Source organism: Silurus aristotelis, assembly GCF_946808225.1.
Source record: "Silurus aristotelis genome assembly, chromosome: 8".
NCBI lineage: Eukaryota > Metazoa > Chordata > Actinopteri > Siluriformes > Siluridae > Silurus > Silurus aristotelis.
In genome coordinates this window covers 21,933,650-21,955,519 of record NC_139581.1, presented here as the reverse complement: position 1 = coordinate 21,955,519, position 21,870 = coordinate 21,933,650, and the positions used below count along the sequence as shown (strand labels likewise).

The 21,870-nt window shown below is 37.4% G+C and overlaps 2 protein-coding genes across 3 annotated transcripts in view; one reads left to right on the top strand and one right to left on the bottom strand.

Moving 5' to 3' along the window:
* Nucleotides 1-6,644, top strand: part of vmp1 (vacuole membrane protein 1) — a gene marked incomplete at its 3' end in the record, with an annotated part of 24,789 nt that extends 18,145 nt beyond the window's left edge. For both annotated transcript variants that reach the window (XM_083549627.1, XM_083549628.1), the window contains exons 9-12: nucleotides 2,453-2,569; nucleotides 3,073-3,134; nucleotides 6,020-6,122; nucleotides 6,501-6,644. In XM_083549627.1, coding sequence (XP_083405753.1) covers nucleotides 2,453-2,569; nucleotides 3,073-3,134; nucleotides 6,020-6,122; nucleotides 6,501-6,644 — 426 coding nt within the window. The remainder of the gene's footprint in view (nucleotides 1-2,452; nucleotides 2,570-3,072; nucleotides 3,135-6,019; nucleotides 6,123-6,500) is intronic.
* A 1,980-nt stretch (nucleotides 6,645-8,624) lies between these two features.
* On the bottom strand, nucleotides 8,625-14,510 carry tubd1 (tubulin, delta 1). The gene is made up of 8 exons (XM_083548745.1): nucleotides 14,221-14,510; nucleotides 12,966-13,113; nucleotides 11,985-12,201; nucleotides 11,675-11,906; nucleotides 9,414-9,578; nucleotides 9,192-9,320; nucleotides 8,918-9,101; nucleotides 8,625-8,819 (listed from the first exon to the last, which is right to left on the bottom strand). Exons 1-8 carry the CDS (start codon nucleotides 14,369-14,371, stop codon nucleotides 8,717-8,719), a joined length of 1,329 nt encoding a protein of 442 aa, XP_083404871.1. The 5' UTR covers nucleotides 14,372-14,510; the 3' UTR covers nucleotides 8,625-8,716.
* Nucleotides 14,511-21,870: the final 7,360 nt, after the last annotated feature.

Here is a 21,870-nt window from a genome sequence, read left to right as displayed (position 1 = left end):
TGGTCTTAGAGGGATTATTAGAAGCTACAGATTAAATGATTGGAATATTGTAGAAGAGACAGATACCAAACTGTAGCCTGCTGCATTATCTTTCCAGAAAGAATGAAGAGAAAAGCCAGATTGCCTGTAATGTTCACATTAGAGCGTATCAGCGTAATGCACCGATTTACTCTAAATCCCACAATGCATCACGCAGCGTCTTTCCCGCTCCGTCATCGGCAACGTAGCGCTTCACAGTGACGTCACAAAATAACGCAATGCAAAAAAAACAGGTACAGAGAGAAGATAAGATGGTGTGATTTCTCTGTAAAATCAGTCATTAAAAATCATTTCACAAATTATATTAGGAAAAAATATGCAGTAGTTTCTTAAGAAACCGTAGATGTGATAAAAAGAAATGTTTAAAAGCTTGAATGTAGCAGGATATTTGTGTTTAATACATTTTTAAATAGCAAAAGCTTTTTAATAGTAGCTAAAAGCTAAAAGACACTAGTGTCTGCTTAGTCTGTAAATTGGATAAATTAATAATATTGATAATACTAATAATAATTTTAATCATAATACATATTTATTTTCTATTCTTTTTCAATTAATTTTTTGTAGTAACAGAGGATTTAGAAAACTGCAGTATGCCTGTTTTTATTCATATTTTATTTATTCATATATTTTTTTTTTATAAAAGTACAAACTCCTCTAATTTATAATTATTTCTAATTATTTCTAACGAAATAAATTTGTATCGTTATTATATTTAAATCGCAACACATTCTTAGATTTGCTTTTCCCTCTCAGGAACACACTACAGGAAAAGTGTGTGTGTGTGTGTGTGTGTGTGTGTGTGTGTGTGTGTGTGTGTGTGTGTGTGTGTGTGTGTGTGTGTGTGTGTCTTGGGAATGTGAGTATAATTTTCATGTTAAAATAATTTAAATAAGTATAGTGGTGTATAAATAGAGATGCACAATAAATTATGTTATTATTTCTGGGGATTTTTACATTTACAGTGAAACGTAGACGCTTGTAAAATTGGTGACCGAAGCTACATTTAGAAGATTGCTTTCCCTTTCTTTCGCTTTATTTGTTTTTATATTGTACAAATTATTGTTGTACATCTTTATATCCTGCCAGTCAGAGCATTTTCATACACACTTTATGAAATATAGGTAATTTAGAAAATTGAACTATCAGGGAATGAGTGTATTGGGGGGGAAAACATTTATTGTAAATGTTCAGTGAACTGAGAAACGTTCAAAAATGATTTGATTAAATTATTAGATCTAAATTAATTGAAGAAAAATCGAACAAATATTTTTAATCTCTGGTTTATGGCAATAAGAGGTAAATTATTGTTTGTGTGAAAAAAACCCACAGAAAACACCAGGTGCAGATTTCCAAAAATATGATTGAGAAGATACACATAAAAATACCCAGAATCCATAAATAAATATATACATAATATTTTAGTTATACATTATATGCTTTTTATTCTATTTAGGATCAGCATGTAAAAGATTATTGCTCAGGGGTGACTATAGAAATAAAAAGAAATGCAGTAAAGCTGTTTATCTCTATTTAATTCATGCTTTTTTTGCATTTATTTTGTTTTTGCCTGATTTTATTTTATTTAATTTTTTACACTAAACTACATTCTGAATACACTGATGCTTTAGAGTTTAACAACAGTTTATGGTGTTTTTCCAAGTCGTGTAGAGCCCCGGTGAAGCCGGTAAATACTGTGTGTCATCTTGTAGTGCTTTTGGTTGGTTAGTAAATGACAATGTAAAATGTACAGTTTATTGAAACATTTATTAAATAAAAATGTACAAAAATAATCAGATATGAGATGCCACAATAATTGTTTATTCTTTTTTTTTTTTATTCTGATTTTGGCAGATCTGATTTATTCATTCCCGTTTTTCAAAAAAAAATTTTTATTATTATTATTATTATTTGAAAGCTTGGAAAATGTGTAAGAAATAGAATAAAAAAAATTAAAAGAAATGAAAAATAGATCAAAACATGACTGACCACAAATACAATTGTGTGTGTGTGTGTGTGTGTGTGTGTGTGTGTATATATGTATGTATGTGTGTGTGTGTGTGTGTGTGTGTGTGTGTGTGTGTGTGTGTGTGTGTGTGTGTGTGTGTGTGTGTGTGTATATATATATATATATATATATATATATATATATATATATATATATATATATATATATATATATATATATATATAATACAAATCAGTTCTAACCAGAATGATAGAATTATGAACAATTACTGGTAAAAAAAAATTAATAATAATCTATATATTTTTTGTGTCTATGTATTTTGCAAGATAATTTTTCCCTTTTTTTTTTGATAGCCACCATTTATTTCTGCTTTTGGCCAAAAATACTGATCCTGATAAACTGAATGGTAGCATCTCTAAATCTCTTTCTTTTTCTTTTACCATTTAGATCCCAAACCCTTTGTTTGACCTTGCTGGGATTACATGCGGCCATTTTCTGATCCCGTTTTGGACCTTTTTTGGAGCGACACTAATCGGAAAAGCGGTTATCAAGATGCACATTCAGGTAAAATGAATCAATACTTGTTTGTCAGATTTTTTCTCTTTAGAGATCTGGACTTGTTGCTTCATCACAGATATGACTGTACATGTAGTTGGCTCATTGCTTTTAGAACAACAGCGTTCATTTAAGCATTAATAATGACTGAAGTCACAGCTGACCATAAAAGGTTGGACTTTCCTCATTTCCATTTTGTGACTCAAGTGTGGCTGTTAAAGCAGAATGTCAGATTTCTGCTTAATCACCGAAAACACTGGAGTTAAACCATGAGAAGGGGCGAGAAAATGGCCGCTCCCTGGAAGTGCAGAGCGAGTCATCAAAGCAGCAGTGAGCTTGTGTCAGGCGGTGATCTCATTTCTCCTTCTGGGAGTGTGTTTCAGCATCTTCTGAAGACAAAGAGAGCTTGAAGCGTTTCCTTTCCTCCTCATGCTAGTTTGACCCCCAAACCCTTATCACTCATGCTCTTGATTCACTGTCTGAAATGCTCTGTACATCTCGTCTCTCCATAGAAACTCTTTGTAATCATAACGTTCAGCAAGCACATAGTGGAGCAGATGGTCTCCCTGATCGGGTGAGTAATAACGCATTCATGTTTCTGTTGGAAAAAAAACGTGAAATCATGGGAATCCGTGCGTTTGAATCATGTCGGAGTTCCCAAAGTTAGGCTTTTAAAAAAAAAACTCAAACAAAAAGAGTCATGAAAACCACTTGCAAATGGTTAAAAAGATTGAATTTCAATCCTTTAATGAAGTAGAGGAACAAGATTATTTAAAATGAAAAGAAAGTGTTATTTATTATAACTGGTGTAATAGTCCACAATACTGTTTAATATGAAGTCCTTCAAGAATGAGCATAAAAATGAATGAATAATAAAAAGAAATGAATCTATAACTGTAAAGTCGGAAATGGAAGGAATAACTTGGAGGCATCTTGGTACAATCTTCCATTCAGAACATGTGAATGTGAACATGTGAAAAAAAGAAGGGAAAAAAACCCAATTTTAACAGTTCAGCTTGACTCAGTTGTGAAAAAGTTCTACACAATTTACAAAGACGTCAAATATTTTTCAGTTGATCCCAAAGTCAGGTCTCTTTGCCTGTAGCTGTAGGTGGGTCTACTCAATATAAATGCACTAGACATTATGCTGTATTACTGTAAACCTATATTATTGAATTATTGTGTTGGTTATTGATTTTTGAAAGTGGGGGAAAAACCAGGCAAAAATCCTGAATGAATATTTCACACCACATCTGAAATGAAAAGTCCCCCCACCACACACACACACACACACACACACACACACACACACACACACACAATAATGTATAAGGTGTGTGTGTGTGTGTGTGTGTGTGAGAGAGAGACCTAGAACCAGAAAAAGTTGATCAAAACCTTGACTATATTTTCTATATATGTTTTAATATACATTTTCTACATATTCATGTGTCTCTGTAAATTGAGTGTAGCAGTGTGTGTTCTTCCAAATGTAAGGTATTGGGTTTAAAAAGTTTACATTTTCACAATTGTGTGTGTGTGTGTGTGTGTTTGTGTGTGTGTGTGTGTGTGTGTGTGTGTGTGTGTGTGTGTGTGTGTGTGTGTGTGTGTGTGTGTGTGTGTGTGTGTGTGTGTGTGTGTGTGTGTGTGTGTGTGTGTATTCTGAGTTGTACTGCTTGTGCTTGATTACATGCCATTTTTTTGTATGGTCTCAAATGTCCTTCCACATTCCATATGTAATTTCTACACCAAGATATTTTCTCACAGCTTAACTTCAGTTCAATTTCCTTCAGATTGATATAAAAAAAGGACCAAAATGAAAATATAAAATCTCAGAGTATATCCTGAGGTACTAAAGGGGTTCCGAGCTCGTAAATTCCCCCAAATTAAACAGAAAATATTCCTGGATATGTTCTATGCTCCCAGTACCTGAATAAAACCTGTAAAAAAAAACCTACATAAACAATTGAATAAAATGACACCAAAAAAATTCACAATTCACCCAAATTCTTCCTTTTTTTTTGTTTTGCTGACTTTGACTTCCCTCTTTAATCAAGGTCACATGTTTAGGCTTCAAATCCACAATTTCGTGGCGAATAATTCTGTGTTGATCCGGGGGGGAAAAAATGTTCGACTCATTTATTTTTGTCGTTTTGTTTCGAACAAGTGGTCAGTTGGGTAGGAGGGAAAAAAGCCCCATAAACGTGTAGGGTGGCGCGATCGCTTAGTGACTCGTGCTCGTGGCTTTCGGGGCGAGGAGCAGCCGGCCAACACACGAACGACGAACCCTTATCATAACAGAAGAGCTGCTTTTTTCATAGAGTGGTGAATAACTTGGAACAAAGTTGTACATGTGTGTGTAATATCTTCTCTCAGAGCTTCGCAGCTATCCCTAATTAGTCGGATTCTTGTCTAAATAAAGTACACAATGTCGTAACGGTTAGTAAAAAGCCCTGCTGAGTCATTTAGCTGATTTCACCTAATTTAGTTTAATCTGTACTCTAGGGTTGGTCCGCCTGATGATTAAAGAGTAGCTCGTTTGTCCTTCGAATAATCGGGTCTTCATTTATACCATTTCTGAGGACAAGTTTCTACCAAAAAAAAAAAAAAAGGGAGTTCATTACCAAACTCCTCCGAAAGTTTTTTTTTTTTTTTTTTTTGCATGCAATCCAGTTCTGTCGTGGTTTTGGTTACGTTCTGAGCTGTAGTTTGAATCATCACCTGCCGAGCACGTAACGCCTCCTATAGAGCAGTTATGCTGATGAGTTAATGTGAAACAGTCCAATTCTGAGACCTATGTGCAATTTAAAGAGAAAGATAAGCCAGAAAGCAAAAAGTAGGTTGTAGCATCAACCACACCAGTCAAAATTAGAATGGCCGTTAAGGTTTTTTTTTTTTTTTTTTTTTTTTTCCCCCAGCACTTCCTGTGACTCAGAAGCATCCTGTGTCGTTCTGCCATTCACAATTGTGATTAAATATTTATCATAGAAAAATCACATCCACTTCGATCAGATTTGGGATTGATTCAAATTCATTACATTGAAACTTGCTCCAGGGTGGATTAGACTAAGTATTTATATGGATATGTTTATTAATCCGGCCTTAAATCTAAACAATGAAGATACAAAACGATCCTTTTAGTTTTGCAAGAGTACGAGCTGTGTAGCGTATTAGATACGTGTCACTGACAGTCACTACTTCGAACCTGGGCGGTTCTTCCTGCATGTCACTGATGACACAATGTCGACTCACTTCCTGATTAATAGCCCCAGACCAGTTCTAACAGGAACCTCGGTAATATAAGCATGTGTTCAGAGATCTTTCCCTTCAGTGTGCTCTGCCACCTCACAGGGAGCACACAGAGAACAGTCGGAGATGTTTAGTGGACTTGCTTCAGCAGCTGTAGTGGATCCTGGAAGATGGTAAGTCAGAAATTGGCCTAATGTGTGCTTGTGTTCACAGGGCCATACCCGGGTTCGGTGTTTCCTTACAGAAGCCTTTCCGTGAATATCTGGAAGTGCAGCGAGCTAAGCTTCATCACCCAGCTGGGGATGGCACACCTGCGGTAAGAAGCCACACGTGTTTCTCTTTTGTTGTTTCAGGAAGATTTTTTTTTATTATTTATTTATTTATTTAAATGCAGGTTCTACATAGTATTTTAATTCCAGTTCTGCTGGGAAACCTGCTTGAGTTTTAACCTGTTTCTCAAACAAGCCTGTGGATTTGGATTTTGGGAAATGAATAGGAAAATTATATATTTATATATAAATAAATTTAGATGTAGAAAAAACTTGAGGAAATCCGAGCTTAATGTACATTTACAGCTTTGTGTTGAAAGTGGATTTTTTTTTTTTTACAGCATTCTCATTTAGTAAATGTGTGTTTGGTTTCGTGTGTGTGTGTGTGTGTGTGTGTGTGTGTGTGTGTGTGTGTGTGTGTGCAGGGTGAGAACTGGCTCTCCTGGGTCTTTGAGAAACTGGTACTCGTCATGGTCTGCTACTTCATTTTGTCCATCATAAATTCCATGGCACAAAGCTATGCCAAGCGGCAGCAGCAGAAGAGGCACTCCGAAGAGAAAACCAAGTGATAGACTCACAGTAAATCATCTCAGGCTCCCATTTATTTTATTATTTTTGGGGGGGAACTAAGGAGATATTTAACCCTTAAAAAAAAAAAAAAAAAAAAAGACGGAACGAGCACTAATTTGACATGTGCTTCTCTGTGTACCATTATGTTGTACCCCTTCACCTCCCCTCCCCTCAACCTGTCCCCCTCCCCCCCTCCCCTCAACCTGCCCCCCTCCCCCCCTCCCCTCAACCTGCCCCCCTCCCCCCCTCCCCTCAACCTGCCCCCCCCCTCCCCTCAACCTGCACCGCCCTCCCCCCCTCCCCTCAACCTGCACCCCCTCCCCCCCTCCCCTCAACCCCCCAACCTTCCCCCCCTCCCCTCAACCCCCCAACCTTCCCCCAACCTCTCCCCCCACTGTTCTCACTCCCCAATTTGTCTGTAGCGTTTGCCTATTAACATCAGATGTTAGAACTTGGTGGTTTTTTAACATCCACAGCGATCCAGGAGATTAACAGAGACTGTGGACGGTAAAGCCTTACGCAACATCGCAGGGTCATGCTTCCATCGAACTGAATCTAGTTCTGATCACGTAGAATATCTTTTTTTTTCTTTAACAGTATGCGTGGGGTTTTTTTTGGGTAAGACTGGTGATGCAATGAGTGTGTTTTCAGAGGCAGATGTCTGTCTTTATTTTCTTAAGGCATTTTTTCAGTTTCCTTTCCAAGGACAGCAATACTGAACAGGATTTAAAAAAAAAAAAGCTGTATGATTTCTTAAATGCCTGCACATCGTGTAAATAATGTTTTAACATAGTTTATGGAAGTCAGAATAGACTTTCTGCCATAATGTGACAAAACATGTTATTTAAATCTGATCAACATAACTGACCTAACCTCATGTACCATCCATATAGGCATTTAACTTGAACTGCCTCGATTATGGGGGTTTTTTGTTTTTCTGTCTTAATAAATTCTCTGTGAAGCTAAAACCTCTTTTTTTTTTTACACCCTGGTTTAATTCTTTTGGAGACCAAAATCCAAAAATGCATCCTTTCCCCTTTATACATGTTCTTAAAAGAATTCATGGAGCTATTAGTTCTTTTTGCCGCTTCCAAATCAGAGAGGATTTTTTTTATTTCCATCCACAGAGGTAAGTGTCATTTATAAAGTGATTCCTGATTAAGGTTCAATGTTTAACATTTTAGAAATTGTTGTCTTTTGTAGGTTCTTCAATGTAATTTGACCCAAATGTTCAGCCAATTGGAGTGAGAAGAAATCTCCAGAAGGGGAGGTCTTTTTTTTTTTTTTAAACCGAACAATAAAATGACGTGGGACGGGTTTGAATTTGCCAGCAGGCTTGTGGGGAAGTCGAAACGTCAAAGTTCCTTTTTATTTCTTTTTTAATTTTTTTTAGGAGCAGCGTGTTCTCACAGTCCCGTGATGTCAGATAGCTTATCAGACTGGTGTTGGCTCTGAAGTCTGTAAGGCGACAACAGTCTGTAGGCTGACTGAAATTTTGGGTTTGTCACCTCAGAGGAAATGAAAGAGCTTCTGTTTTGCAATACCAACTTCTGTTCACTTCTGCCTTTTAATAAAGAAAATTGAAAAAAAAGCAGAGACGGTTGGAGTTTGGATTTCCCAAGAAAATGGGAGGAAAAAAAAATTGTAACCAGGAAACTGAAGTGAGATTTTTTTTCAACTCGGGTTTGTGAAATGATCTTTCAATTTTAGAGAAGTGAGTGTTTCAGATTTGCTGTTTTATAGTCCGCTTTTTCTACACCCCTGAAATTCGATTCATGCTTTTTTTGCAATAAGTAGCACAAATTAAATTTGCATATATGTAAAATAAAGCTAATTTGCATTTTTTTACTTGCGGGGGGGGGGGGGCTGTTGTGGTAACTGACGGACCAATGAAGACGAATATTCCTGTAAATGTTGATGATTACATGTGATTAAAAGAAATAGGGCAACATGCTGAATAAAAGTCTTTGTGCTTCATATTTTCTTCCTGGTGATTTTTATTTAAATCTTGATACGTCTTGTAGAAAACAACCATTTTCATGTAAAAGTTATTCAAAGTCCTGAGGTCTTTTCAGAGGTGGGTGTAGCTGGAAAGAATCTGTTCCAACATGGTAAAACTTTCAAGAAAATCATCTTCTGAAATCCCAAATTTGGTGTATTGATGAATATACGCCCTGTTCAGGAAAAAAAAAAAAGATATTAAAAAAAAATGTTTCCAAAGAAAAGTAAAATAAATTGACCTCTATTATATGATCATTTGGGTTCTTGGTACCTTGATGCGAACATGTTCCAGGCCTTCTGAACTATATTATCCAGAGGATTTAAAAGTGACTGGTTATTGCTGATTAAAGTGGCCAATTTCTCATAGCCACTGAATGGCACAGGGGAGTGCCATGTATGGAAAGTGCCATCTGCTGGAAGCCACGGCACGTACAGTCCAGTCTCTTTAAAAGCTCCTGATCGTTTAAAAAAAAAAAAAAAAATCCCATAATTAAAAGCACCATAATTAGTCTTTTCTTACAACCTTATAAATCTCGCGTACTTGCCTCCATCCGCAGAGGAAACCTCTTTCCCCCTCAGTATTAGAAGGTTAGAGAGGGATCTGTTGAAGCCCACGTGCGGGTTTCTTCCGCCCTCTGCTCTATTCGACGGCACACACACTTTCCAATCGATACCTAAACGTATAGTCATTTTATCTGATCGTTGTTAGAAAACCTTTTCCAGTGACCGTGTGTGTACGTGTGTGTGTGTACATTGCGAGTGTTCACCTTCCTCCATCCTGGCATTGGCGATAAGCATTTGTCTTAAATGCTTGAGCAGTCCGGGCCAGGTGTAGGCACTGTACTCCAGAGATGTCTGAGCCATGTGAGGTATGTTCAACATGCTGAGCAGTTTGTATTCAGGATGACACACCAGGGAGCTCAGCATTTCACCTGGAGCAAACACACGAACACATGACATGACACCACACCTACGAGCTGCAGTCTGTTGCTTGTATATGGCCGTTTTCACTGGGCGAGTAATAGCAGAGGGTGTAAAAAAAATTGTGCAATCGCAAAAGAGATTCTTGAGAAACAGGACTTTGAGTATTAGTTGTTTGAGAGGTGTTTTTTTTTGTTTTTTTTGTTTTTTTATACACAACTAACCCAGGTTTCGTGTACAAAATATTTGGAAAGAACTCTAAGAAACTCTTTCCAAGGAAAAACTAGTTGAATTCCATAACATTTTTTCCCCCTAATAATAGCTTCTAGCAATATTTAAATTGATTAAATAATTCATCAAATATAATTTCAAACATGCTGCAAATAAAAGCAAGTCTAAATAAGTATACCGTGTTAATAACATTTCCTGTGTATTTGACCCTGTATTATGTTAATCCTGTTTAATGCAGGAAATACATTTTAAAAGGTTTTTTTATTGTGCTATTTTTTTATGGTGGAATTTTTTTTTCCATTTTATATATATATATTTTACACAGTTGCAGTACAGGGCTTTCAGTAGGGTCAAGACATGTACCGTTACCCCTTTTTATATATATATATATATATATAAAATATAATAAGGGGTAACGGTACATGTATTCACCCTACTGAACTCACGAAACGGTGTACCGAGTGCAATCCTTTTTGTACGTGCAGAACAGTTTAAATTTAATTCACAAACAAATTATGTGGCCGACCGCAAGTTTGTTTACTCTTCGCCACGCACTTTGAGCGCAGTGTCCCCGTTTTTGTATTATTGTTAAACTTGAAAAGATACACAACAATGCCAGGGATATAAAAAGAAAATCGAGTTAGCGCAGTGTGACTGTAACCACTCACGCCGTACCGGAAATACAATCTGTAGCATATCGTTTTATGTACAGCTTCAAGAGTTTCTCATAATAGGAGAAAACCGTAAAAACCACATATCGAAGAGTGAATGACAGAAGGATGGAATGTTTTAAGCATGTTGTTAAAGTGTGCTGAAAGAAGTAAAACAGTTAAGTAGAACACACACACACACACACACACACACACACACACACACACCAAGAATGGGCTCTAACAAATGTAAATATTTAATTATTTCATTTATTTAATTTGTGCCAATTTATTCAATTACTTAATTCAATCCATTTAATCAGTGTATTGCATTCATTTGATTTATTCTATTTATTTTATATATATTTTTTTTATAAAATATTATTAAATATGATTTTTTCTTGTATTTTTTATTTTTTAATTATCAAATATTTTATACATTATTTAACAAAGCAGGCATTTGATTTAAACGTTTTATAAATGTAAACTGTTAATGTTCACAAATGTTAATAGTAGAAAATTGCATTAATAAAAAATTAAAAACTACAGGTAATTTTAGGTTTTGCATTTGCAACTGTACTGAAATTGTACGGAACGCTGACTTTAAAAATGCGGTTTGTACAGAAAACAACAAATTACCATCTAGTAAGTAAATAATTGATATATTTTAGGGCCGTCAATTGATAAAATATTTAATCATGATTAATCGCATTTTGACATATATATATATAAATTTACACACATTACAAATATATATTTACACACTCACACAGGGAGTTCAAGTCAGACCGGGACTTCTGTGTTTATAAAGTAAAAGAACAAATTTTAAATGAAAACTGCATTAATTTGTGAACATACTCCCCTGCTACATTTATACACTTCTCCTAGTGTTTAACTAATGCCTGGAAAGATTCAGCATGGACAGATTTGTCAGTGCACCTGACCCATCCTTTTTCTGTGAGTTTCTATAGATATTCGCGGGTTTTACGTCTTCGTTCACAACACAAATCACCACCACACGCTGTTCCATGCGTAAAGTAACACTGTTTTCTGCCATCTTGATTAACGGTGTGCGCCACCTATTGGTAATAAGACACACTAGCCTTTCACGACTGCGTGTAGTACCGCCACACTAAGATTCATTTTTAAACCTTTACAATTGCAAGTCCCGGTTTAACTTGAACGCCCATATATAAAACACCGACCAGCATGTTGATCTGTAATACCTATTGGGTTTCTGCTGTAGTGAGCGGGCGAGTCAGTGGTGTATGCAGGCTGCAGCATGCTACCCAGTTGATGGGCGATCACCTTGTTAAGGTCGGACACAGAGATGTGCTTGATGTTCATCAGCTGGCTGCAGATTTTGTGAACCGTGTCATTCTCGTGCACCACGAGAGCGTCGGAGAGCGTGTAGAGTCGGGACAGGGTGAGAACCGAATTGTAGTTTTGCACGATCACCTGTCGGAAAACGAGAACATTCTGAGAACTAATGAAACAAAAAATGTATGCAATTTAAGAACGTGTGACCAGGGTTACCTCTCCTGTTCCATAGGGCCATGTCAGGTGATTAAGAATAAACGAATGTGGATAAGTGTCTCGTAGACACTGGGTGACATAGGTGCCCACTCCAGAACCAGTACCTCCTGCCACACTCATCATGGCGAATATTCCTGCAAGCCGATCACAGCATTCTACCTCCCGCCTCACCAGATCTTCCACGACATCCTTGTGTTGAGGGCCATGAACATAGTACCTACCGAACAGTAATGACACATTAATCATACTGCAAAATCCTGCAATGAAACTTCATATACATATTAGGGATGTGCATCACCATAACTAAGGCCAACAATATGATAAATTAAAAATACATATGAAGCAGCTACTGATGCGATATGATTCACCAGTATTACGATTCAGTGCGATCCAATTCCCATTTGACTCAATACAACGCAATGGAAAAATTATGATGTGATGCATTTCAATATGGTACAAATAATTTCTTGGGTTCAGACAGACAGCAAATCATAAATTTGATTAAGTGCCTTCTGACTTGTAACGCATGCGTCTTTCATAAACAGACTTTAAAAAAGAAAAAAGATTCAATAAACCAGATTTCCCTGTTCTGTCTCCAGGAAGATGCAGCTCTACCTCTGCCATGTTAATCTATATTCTGTGTGACTCTCGGGACACGCCTCCATAGCGCCGTGATGCGTCTTTAGCAGCAGTGGTGTCGAGAGAACGAGCCCGAGAAACGGTTTAGTGAAGAGAAAACAATATGCATATCAAATATTGGTCACTGTCTAAATAATAAAAGTATAGCACATCTATTATTATATATAAATGAATGTGTTTTTACCAATAGGAATATGTTTATTTTTTATGCACACTTTTTTTTTTTTATCGATGCATCAGATCGTTAACTTTAATGCCGATGCGTCAATGCAAATCAGTGAATCGTCATAAACAGAAAACACTACACACAAATTAAAAAATAATGCACTACAATCCTCTTACCCATTTGCCCAGTTGTTTCCAGAGCCTTGTTTCTGGCAGAAGTGACTTTTTTCCCCATATCTCCATTTTCCTGAGCCTGATGCCTTTGCTATGGTTTGGGCAATTACTTTGGGCTCCATGTCAATAAGAACTGCGCGTGCCACCAGCGCTACACACAAAAAAAAGAATGTTATAATAACCTCCAATCCTCAAATGTTATTCAACAGATATAGGGGGGGTTGCCGCTACTGATTTCTGCCCCAAGAGCACATGATTGCAGTAGTGGGAAAGATATAGACAATGGACATTCAGTGTCACTCAGGAGGATGGGATCCCTTTGGAGTCTGGTTCCTCTCAAGGTTCCTTCCTCTTACCATCTGAGGGAGATTTTCTTGCCATGGTCAACTCTAGCTTATTAGGGATAAACTTCCAAGTTTATTTCCTTGGTTTTAGGAAGAAACCTTGAGAGGAACCGGACTCAAAAGAAAACCTCATTATCATTTGACAGTCATTTTCATTTACATACATTTTCACAGTCTTATACAGTCAGTTGATGTTCTGGAACCAGGAGCTACTGAGCAACTGATAAAATGGCTGAACATTTGAGATCATCATAGATTCAACACCGGCTCCTCCTTGCCAGAGCTTTTAAACCTTCAAAGAGGACCAATGTCCAAACTCTACATGAAGTGGGATCCATATGGCGCTGGTACTTCTCGGGATGTTTGCCGGGTCGGCATCTACTTCTTTAAAGGTCCATCATCTTCAGTAGGTGGGACACGACTGAGGCTGGCACAACCTCGAGATGGGTTTATATAAACTTGAGGAATGAACTTATATGGACTGATTTATAAATGTAAAAGTTATATTTGTCAATTATTTCATTCTGTAAAGCTGCTTTGGGACAATTCCCAATGTTACAAGTGCTATACATATAAAAATGGGATGTAGTGAAGAAAGGTGAGGAGGTCTGGAGTGCAGTCAGTTCATCCCAAAAGTTTTTTTGCATGCTTGAGGCTCGAGATCTTCCTCTTGACCAGACCTGCTTCATGGACATGGATATTGTTTGGCTGGAACAGGTTTGGTCCTCCAAGTAAAGGGAACATCTACAATGTTACAGCATTCTAACACATTATAGCATTTTGTGATTCTAGTTTTATAAAGAAAGATACATAGAGGTATGATGAGGGGGTGTCCGAATAATTTCGATCACACGCGTTCAGACGTGTTAAACCTCTAAAATAAGTTCATCTGACACATTAGCAGTTCTATTTACCTCCTTCTGCATCCTCCCTGAAGAACCTCTCATAGCTGCACTCTTTGTAGGTTCTTGCATGTGCTCCAGTGGAGTCCTCATACACAGTACTGAGCACTTCCGGTCCGATCTGATTTCCGCACTGACCTAACTGCACTGTCACAACCGACATGTTAGGAGCTAGAGAACGACCTCGGCCACTCCAGAAAACCAGCTACATCTTATTGCTTGACTACAAACTACCCCCAAACAGAGTACATGGCATCGTTAGCAACTAATCACGTGACGTCGCGAAAGATTCGGCTCATTGAGTCGACTCCTTTACACGAACGTTGTGTAAAGACATATATGAGTCGTTTCATTATTATTCTATTTGTTGTTGTTTTTTTGTTTTTGTTTTTTTAAGGATGCAAACAACGTAATTACCGTCGCACTAAAATACATGATCATATCTATATTATTATTATATATTCGGAGGGAAAAAATTTTAAACAAATTGTCGCCAAATTTGTCCGGGTTGAAACAAAATGGCAGAGAACCGTTTGAGAGCTGAAAGAGTCGGTTAGCTGAGCCAAATTATCTGACTCCGTCGAAGTCTGAGATATGTCTGAGTTAGTCTTTTAATATAATTACTAAGCTGTTTTTGATAGAACTAGAAAACACGTGCTTGGGTCCATCTGACTATACATCCACTCCAGGACTTTAGTAAAATACATACATGCATTAAATTCACAAAAGTCAGTGGTGCACCCAGGAAGGCCTTCTATGCTGGTCTAAGCTTTACTAGAATTACTGATTTACATTTTAATCTATTTTTGTTCATGAATATATATTAAATTATTCCCAGTAGTCTTCATTTCATATCGTTTAGGTTGCACTTTATTCCGCTGCACTGCTCTTTCACCATCTCAAGCAGCAATTCACTGAAGTCTGTGGACCATGAGTCTCTTATTCATCTGCTCAAAATCTGCTGGGTCTATCATCCCTAATCAAACATATTTTAATGAATCATTCTGTTGCAGTGTGAGAAACAGTATGAGAACAAAAGAAGGTGAAAATTTACATTAGGGTTGCATTTCCAAAAATAGCCAAAAATATGTTACCTCTCAGTATTTTGGAAAACCCCTGAGTTTAAGTACCTGCTAATGACCCAGACATAATTTGCATTATCTGATAATTCACTTCATGGTTACTTTCTGACATGTGAACAAGCCAAACGGGCAAGCTTAAACACTGGGTTTTTTTGTTTGTTTGTTTTTAAGAATACCATTTGTTTAAATTTTTCTAGAGCAAATACAAAATCATTGAGAGATACATATAATATCTACGAAATTTTGGAAAAAACTTTCATGATACAAAAATGTTTTGGCAAATCACCTAGCCCTAATAATCATTCATATGTTCCTGGTGTAAGCAAAATTGTTTTCCTTTGTAATTATAATGCAGTGGCGCTCTGTCTGGGCCAGTTTTTTGTTTTTTTAACAAATTTCTATCCATGAATATATATAAAATTATTCCCAATATTCTATTCACTTCATTTCATAGCTTTTCTCTCACTTGCGCAGCTGAGTGTTTGTGTACATTGGAGTTTATATCCAACCAGATTTCAGTCGTCACATCATGTGTTGCTGGGGTTAAAGGAATCTGTCCCGAGGTTTCAGAGTAAGCAATGCTTGTAGCTGTTGTTTTTACCAAACAAATTTTGAGTGTACAGCACTTGGGCCATCTTGCAGGGGCACAATAACGTTTGCATTAGATGGTCAGAGAGCTCACTGGTCAGAACTAGCAAACTGCATCTGTAGCAAACCGCACAAGCTCAAATATATTTGTGTGGATTTAATAGTTGTTTCTTCTTATTTCAAGAAATGTATATGGCTGCAGATACACTTACAAGGACATTAACAAGACAGACTTTTCAAGAAACGCTGGATATCGTGAGGAAAGGTCAATCAAAACTTCTTATTCTTAGAAAAACAGTAATGCATGGTAAAATGCAAAGAAAATGCAACCTGGGGACATTTTTTTAGTTTAATATTGATGCTTCTGCTAGAGATGATGTATGCGGGCAGCACAGCTGTGGCTGCAGTGAAAGGCAACTTGCTGAATTATGATTTTTAGATTTCTTGTTTTGTATTCATTCTCACTACACTACTATACCTGTCTGTGATGCAGCACTATACTATACTGCGTCTCTCAACAATATCAATGGTTTCTATTGTCATTGTATTAACAGGTATGACTGATTCAGGTAGGACACCACTGAAGGCCCAGGTATGAAAAGCACGGCCCATTGCTCGACCATCATGCCCATATGTGCTTTTTGAACATCCCTATCCAGATTTATTCTAACTTATAACTTCCACTTTTTTAAAAAGGTTTTTTTACTAGATTTTGAATCAGGCTTTGGGGATTTCCCAGTCAGTCAAAAGAACATAATATCAGGCATGAAGATGTGCAGGGATGTTAAGGTCAAAACTCTGGTCATTCAGGTAATTTTATTCCAACCTTGGCCAAAAATCTTTAATCCATCCATCCATCCATCCATCCATTCATCCATTTTCTATAACATTACTTTACACAGCGCCATAGAGAGTTTGAACTGTGGGACACCCTGACCTGGATGGGGTGCCACACACACACGTGCGCGCGCACACACACACACACACACACACACACACACACACACACACACACACACACACACACACACACATTACAAACAATTTGGGAATGCCAATCAGCTTTACACACGTCTTTTGATTCGGGGAGGAGTATGCGGAGAACATGGGCACTTTAATATAGTGCATATTGTGTTTTTGGTTTTGTGTTTTGCAAATCATATAATTTTGAATATAACATAGTGTTTGACTAGTAGTACTATAATCAATCATAGTGTATCTGATGGACAACATCATGTGGTCTTTTTGTGTTCATTTAGATTTACATAAATAAGTGTACCTGCGGTTATAAAATTAATTTTAGCTTAGCTAAAGAACCTCGATGATTCACAACTCCACCGATTCACATGATTCCAGTTTTGCATTTGTTCACGAACAATGTGATGCTTGTCATTTTTACAAGAAACTTTGCATTAAAGACTTTCCTTATGGGGAAAACCCTCAGAGGTATTTTAAGGTGATCTGACAGCAACCATGGCTGATTAATAAATGTGCTCAAGCACCCCCTTTTGTCAGCTCTGGCAATAACATACACTCTTCAAATGCATATCAAATACTGTACCTCAGAAAAATGATCTGCCTTGGATTTTCCAGGAACTGAAAGGAAATCCAGGAAATGCAGGAAACTCAGGGGTTAAGAGTAATTTTAATAGAGTATATTGTATTACCACCATTTATAAGATCAGAACTCCTCACTCTAACTGCTATTTAATGTTGGATATCTTTTATCATTTCTCAAATAGCTAACAAGACAAACATGCTTTGGATCATCTCTGGAAGGGGCGATATATCAAATATTAGCGATATTATCTATCTTAAGTTCTTTTTCTGGCTCTTTAAAATTGGATAACATCGTGGATATTGACTAATGTTAAAAATTAAGCTTGCTTTTCCAAAAATGCTGGTAAATAGGCACCAAAATGATGATTTGGTTTTTAAAATACAGACACTGAACAAAAATTGTCACAAAGGGTGGTAGCATAACTGATCTCTTTCACCATCTCAAGCAGATGTTTATGAAAGCCTGTGGGCCATGAATCTCAGACTCTTATTCATCTGCTAATCTGCTAGATCTACAGTCCTTAAACAAACATATTTGGATGAATCATTGTGATGCAGATGAAACAGGAAGAAATTACCAGAAGTTAGAAATTACCAGAGATGGCAAAAGTACACTCATCCTTCACTCAAGCTGAAGTTCAGATTCTCATGTTTTAAAAGACTCTGGTAAAAGTTAAAGTACTGAATACACTTTTTCACCAAAGTCTGACATGCACATAAGTAAAAAGTAGCCATTACTACTACTTGTTTTAGTGTCCCGCTCATGGACCTCACATCATTTTAATATATTGATATAAAATAATCTCAAATTTAGTTATCTAATGAATGTATCCAGGCTGAACAACCACCCTATAGAACACAAGCAGAGTAAAGATGATGATGATCAGGTGTTCAGGAATGTCTCGGTTTTTAGTCATGAACCCCTCTGTCTCATCATCAATGAACCGCTCTGTCTCATCCACGTCAGCACCATACTTTCTGTTGCCTTCTGCCTTGCTCATTGTTAGCTTCGTAGTCTAGTCTACGTCTGTGGTGCCTCATAGCCAGGAAACGATGCTGCGCAAAGACAGGAAATAGATTGATCAGCTAAAAAGAAATAATATTGATCATGTCACCAATTTGATTCAAACTAAAGTAGCGAGCCTGGTTTGAAAATGGAAGAAATTGAAAGTACAGATATTTGTGTAAAAATTTAGAGTGAATGTAAAAAGATTGTAAAAAATTAATAGTGAAGTAAAGTCTTCTACTTGAGTACAGTATTGAAGTATTTGTACTTCATTTCTTCCCACCTTTGGAAATTACATTAGTGTTGCATTTCCAATAGACAAAGAGATGATACCTGTCAGTATTTGCGAAAAACCCAGAGTTTGAGTGGCTGCTAATGACCCAGGTATAATTTGCATTATTAGGAAGCAATTGTCACAGACAGAACTCATATAATTCACTTCATGATTATTTTCTGACACGTCAACAAGCCAAACTTGCAATACACACCACAGTCTTTTTTTAAAAAGAAAATCACCTGTTTTATTATTGTGGAGCGAATCTATAAAATATCATCAAAACTTACATACAATTAACATTCATGTGTTGCTGGTGTAAGCAAATGTAGGTATTTTCCTGTTATTATAATGTTCTATAATATTCATATCAGTTCAATCCAGCTTATACACTGGCACTGAGTTTTCTTCAAGAAATACATTTTTACAAGATTTACAACTGGAACTAATATTTCTTCTGTGTGTTGGTGGAATTAACTTCCCCTGGATGCCTGAACAGCTGGTGTCTTCAAAGAAACACTAAAGACCTACTGTAAAGAGCTCACAAGAATGAGAAAATGGGAGACAGGCGGCAGGTTTTCAGCAACAACAACAACAAAATGGCTTTATTTTGCCACTTTCTGGTTATCACTTTTACTTTTTTCAGTATATATAATCGCACTGAACACACACACACACACACACACACACACACACACACACACACACACACACACACACACACACACACACACCTGTCTCCTGCTTTTTCTTTCTTTCCTAAGGCTATTGTCTCTCCCTGCTTTTATTTTCTCTACTGCTCACTGAAAGAGAGAACACTCCTTAATAAAAATTATGCACAGGTGTTTCTTCTGTTCTATTCACTTCCTCCAGCTCCACCCTCTATTCACAAACTCCATTCATTTGCCACATATCCTCAGCATTTGACTCTTATGTTAGCACTGCATTGCCCAAAAGGAAGGGTCAACAATTAAGTGGAACAGGCAATTTCTTCAAATAATATTAGGGTCAAGTGGATTTGCTGATATCTTTGTAAAATTCAGTAACATTCAGTAAAAATCACTCAAGAAGTTTGTATAAAATTTAGACACAGCATTGACCCTTCTAAAGTCCACAGAGGACTGATCTGAACTATCACCCATGGGTACCAGAACCACCGGGCTGGACCAGTCACAGTAGGACTACTTACCCCTATATCGAGCATAGCCATGAGCTCTTCCTGAGTCACCTGGGGAGCACACTACCACCATTGGGGGTGTCTCAGTTGGTGTTTTATGAGATTTGTGTACCCAGGCAGAGGCAAAAACATCAAAAAGGTTTTAACAGTAAGTTCAAATTCTCTGATTCTCTGCACACAAATTAATTTGATAATGATGTTTTTGCCTCTGCCTGGGTGCACAAATCTCATAAAACACCAACCACTGTTGGTTGATATTAGCAATATTATGTGCTGAAATGCAAGAGGTAAAACTTCTGTTGTGTCACCTGCTGAAAGTAACACAGAGTTATGCCCTTGTGTTGTCTATTCTAAGGTCAATCATAATTCTGGCTAAGGGGACCTGATTACTAGTAATGCTCATAATGTTGCTTTAGGGGTGGCCAGTGGATTCAACAGATGACATTTGTGACATTTTGGGTTACCCATAACTTCTTGTCCAGCAATGTTGGATATTGGATGTTGACCCACTTTGCTGTTACCTCCATCTCCATCTTTTGTAGGCAAAACAGAGCTGCTGGACGGCTGAGCTCTCGGACCGCCATTGCTGTTTAGGGGTACGGCTGACCTGCTGCAAAATTTTTGCTTCAGATTTGTAGTGTATGGACTGTGAGCTGCTGGCCTGTGAGTTGAGCTTCCCCAAAAAAGATTGGCAGCAGGTGGAACGCCCCTATAATTCGAGCCAGACCCATGTCTCAGATGCAAGCTCAAACAGCCCCTGAACTGCCTCAGTGTCGTTGTGTGAAATCTTGTTGAGCGTGACATAGGGCATGGCCATCAAACTGTTTTCTCTGACACAGGTCTTTTCCTCGGGTGGGAGCAGGGCCTGAAAGCATCTAACAGAAAATGCTGAAAGAGGCCTGGTGTTAAGTCTCCTAGTGGGTGGTGAGAACCTTAACAGGTGGCAGGGACTCCACAACCGTGTACCTTCCTCTGATCCTATTCTCTGCTGTTTCTGAGAATACACATTAATGAAAATTATGCCCAGGTGTTTGATTCTTCCCACTCACTTCCTCTGGCTCTGCCCTCCATTCACAAATCTGTGACAACTCCCCCACTGCCACACCTACATTTTCCCCAAGTTCTTGGATAAACACTTCAATTAAAAAAAAATCTCTTGTCTCCTTTCACGCTCTACTAACCTCTGCCTGACAGGATTTTAGTTTCTATTGTACTTGCACGAGGGTGTATTTTTATGCAAAAATTAAAAAATTTAATAAAAATTTGAATGCTACGAAATGTAAATGCCAGGATAAAAAATTAGCTGTTTATCAGACATTCCACATGTCCCAGATGTTCCCTACAGTAGGTGGCTTCCTACTGACAGTGGGGTGAAATAGGGTTGCAAAGGTGGTCTACCTCCCTGAAATGTGTTTGTGCTGGGTAAAAATGAATCAACAGCTTCTGACCAGTTAGAATCCCTTTGATATCACCCAAATGAGGATGGGTTCCCTTTTTGAGTCTGGTTCCTCTCAAGGTTTCTTCCTCATTCATCTAGGGAGTTTTTCACTTGCCACAGTTGCTTCACGCTGCTCATCAGCGATAAACACACATAAATCACTTTAATTCTTAAGTTCTGTAAAGCTGCTTTAAGACAATGACCATTGTGAAAAAGTGCTATAGGAATAAACTTGAACTTTATATGATATACACTACCAGTGAATAGTTTGGAGGCACCTTCCTAATCTAAGTTTGGAGACACATTCAATAGCTTTTCTTTATTCTTATTGTTTTTAATATTGTATATTAATATTTAGGTAAATAATATATTTCTAAGGCTGGTATTTCTAATAAAAATATTCTCTGCAGCAGAGGTAGCTCTTGGTCTTTTCCTGAAATAATTCTAATAAGAGCCTGTTCCATAATCCCTTTTGTTGGTTTTGGTGACTGCACTTGATGCTACATTTAAAATTCTTTAGGTAAATTTCTTAGGGTA

What these genes read in the sequence shown, in the direction of transcription:
- tubd1 (XM_083548745.1), bottom strand. Translation starts at nt 14,371, where the DNA reads ATGTCGGTTGTGACAGTGCAGTTAGGTCAGTGCGGAAATCAGATCGGA. An exon ending in CAGGGAGGATGCAGAAGGAG is followed by an intron (nt 13,114 to 14,220) that starts GTAAATAGAACT and finishes TTTTGTGTGTAG; the next exon opens with CGCTGGTGGCACGCGCAGTT. An exon ending in CTACAGCAGAAACCCAATAG is followed by an intron (nt 9,579 to 11,674) that starts GTATTACAGATC and finishes TGTTTGCTCCAG; the next exon opens with GTGAAATGCTGAGCTCCCTG.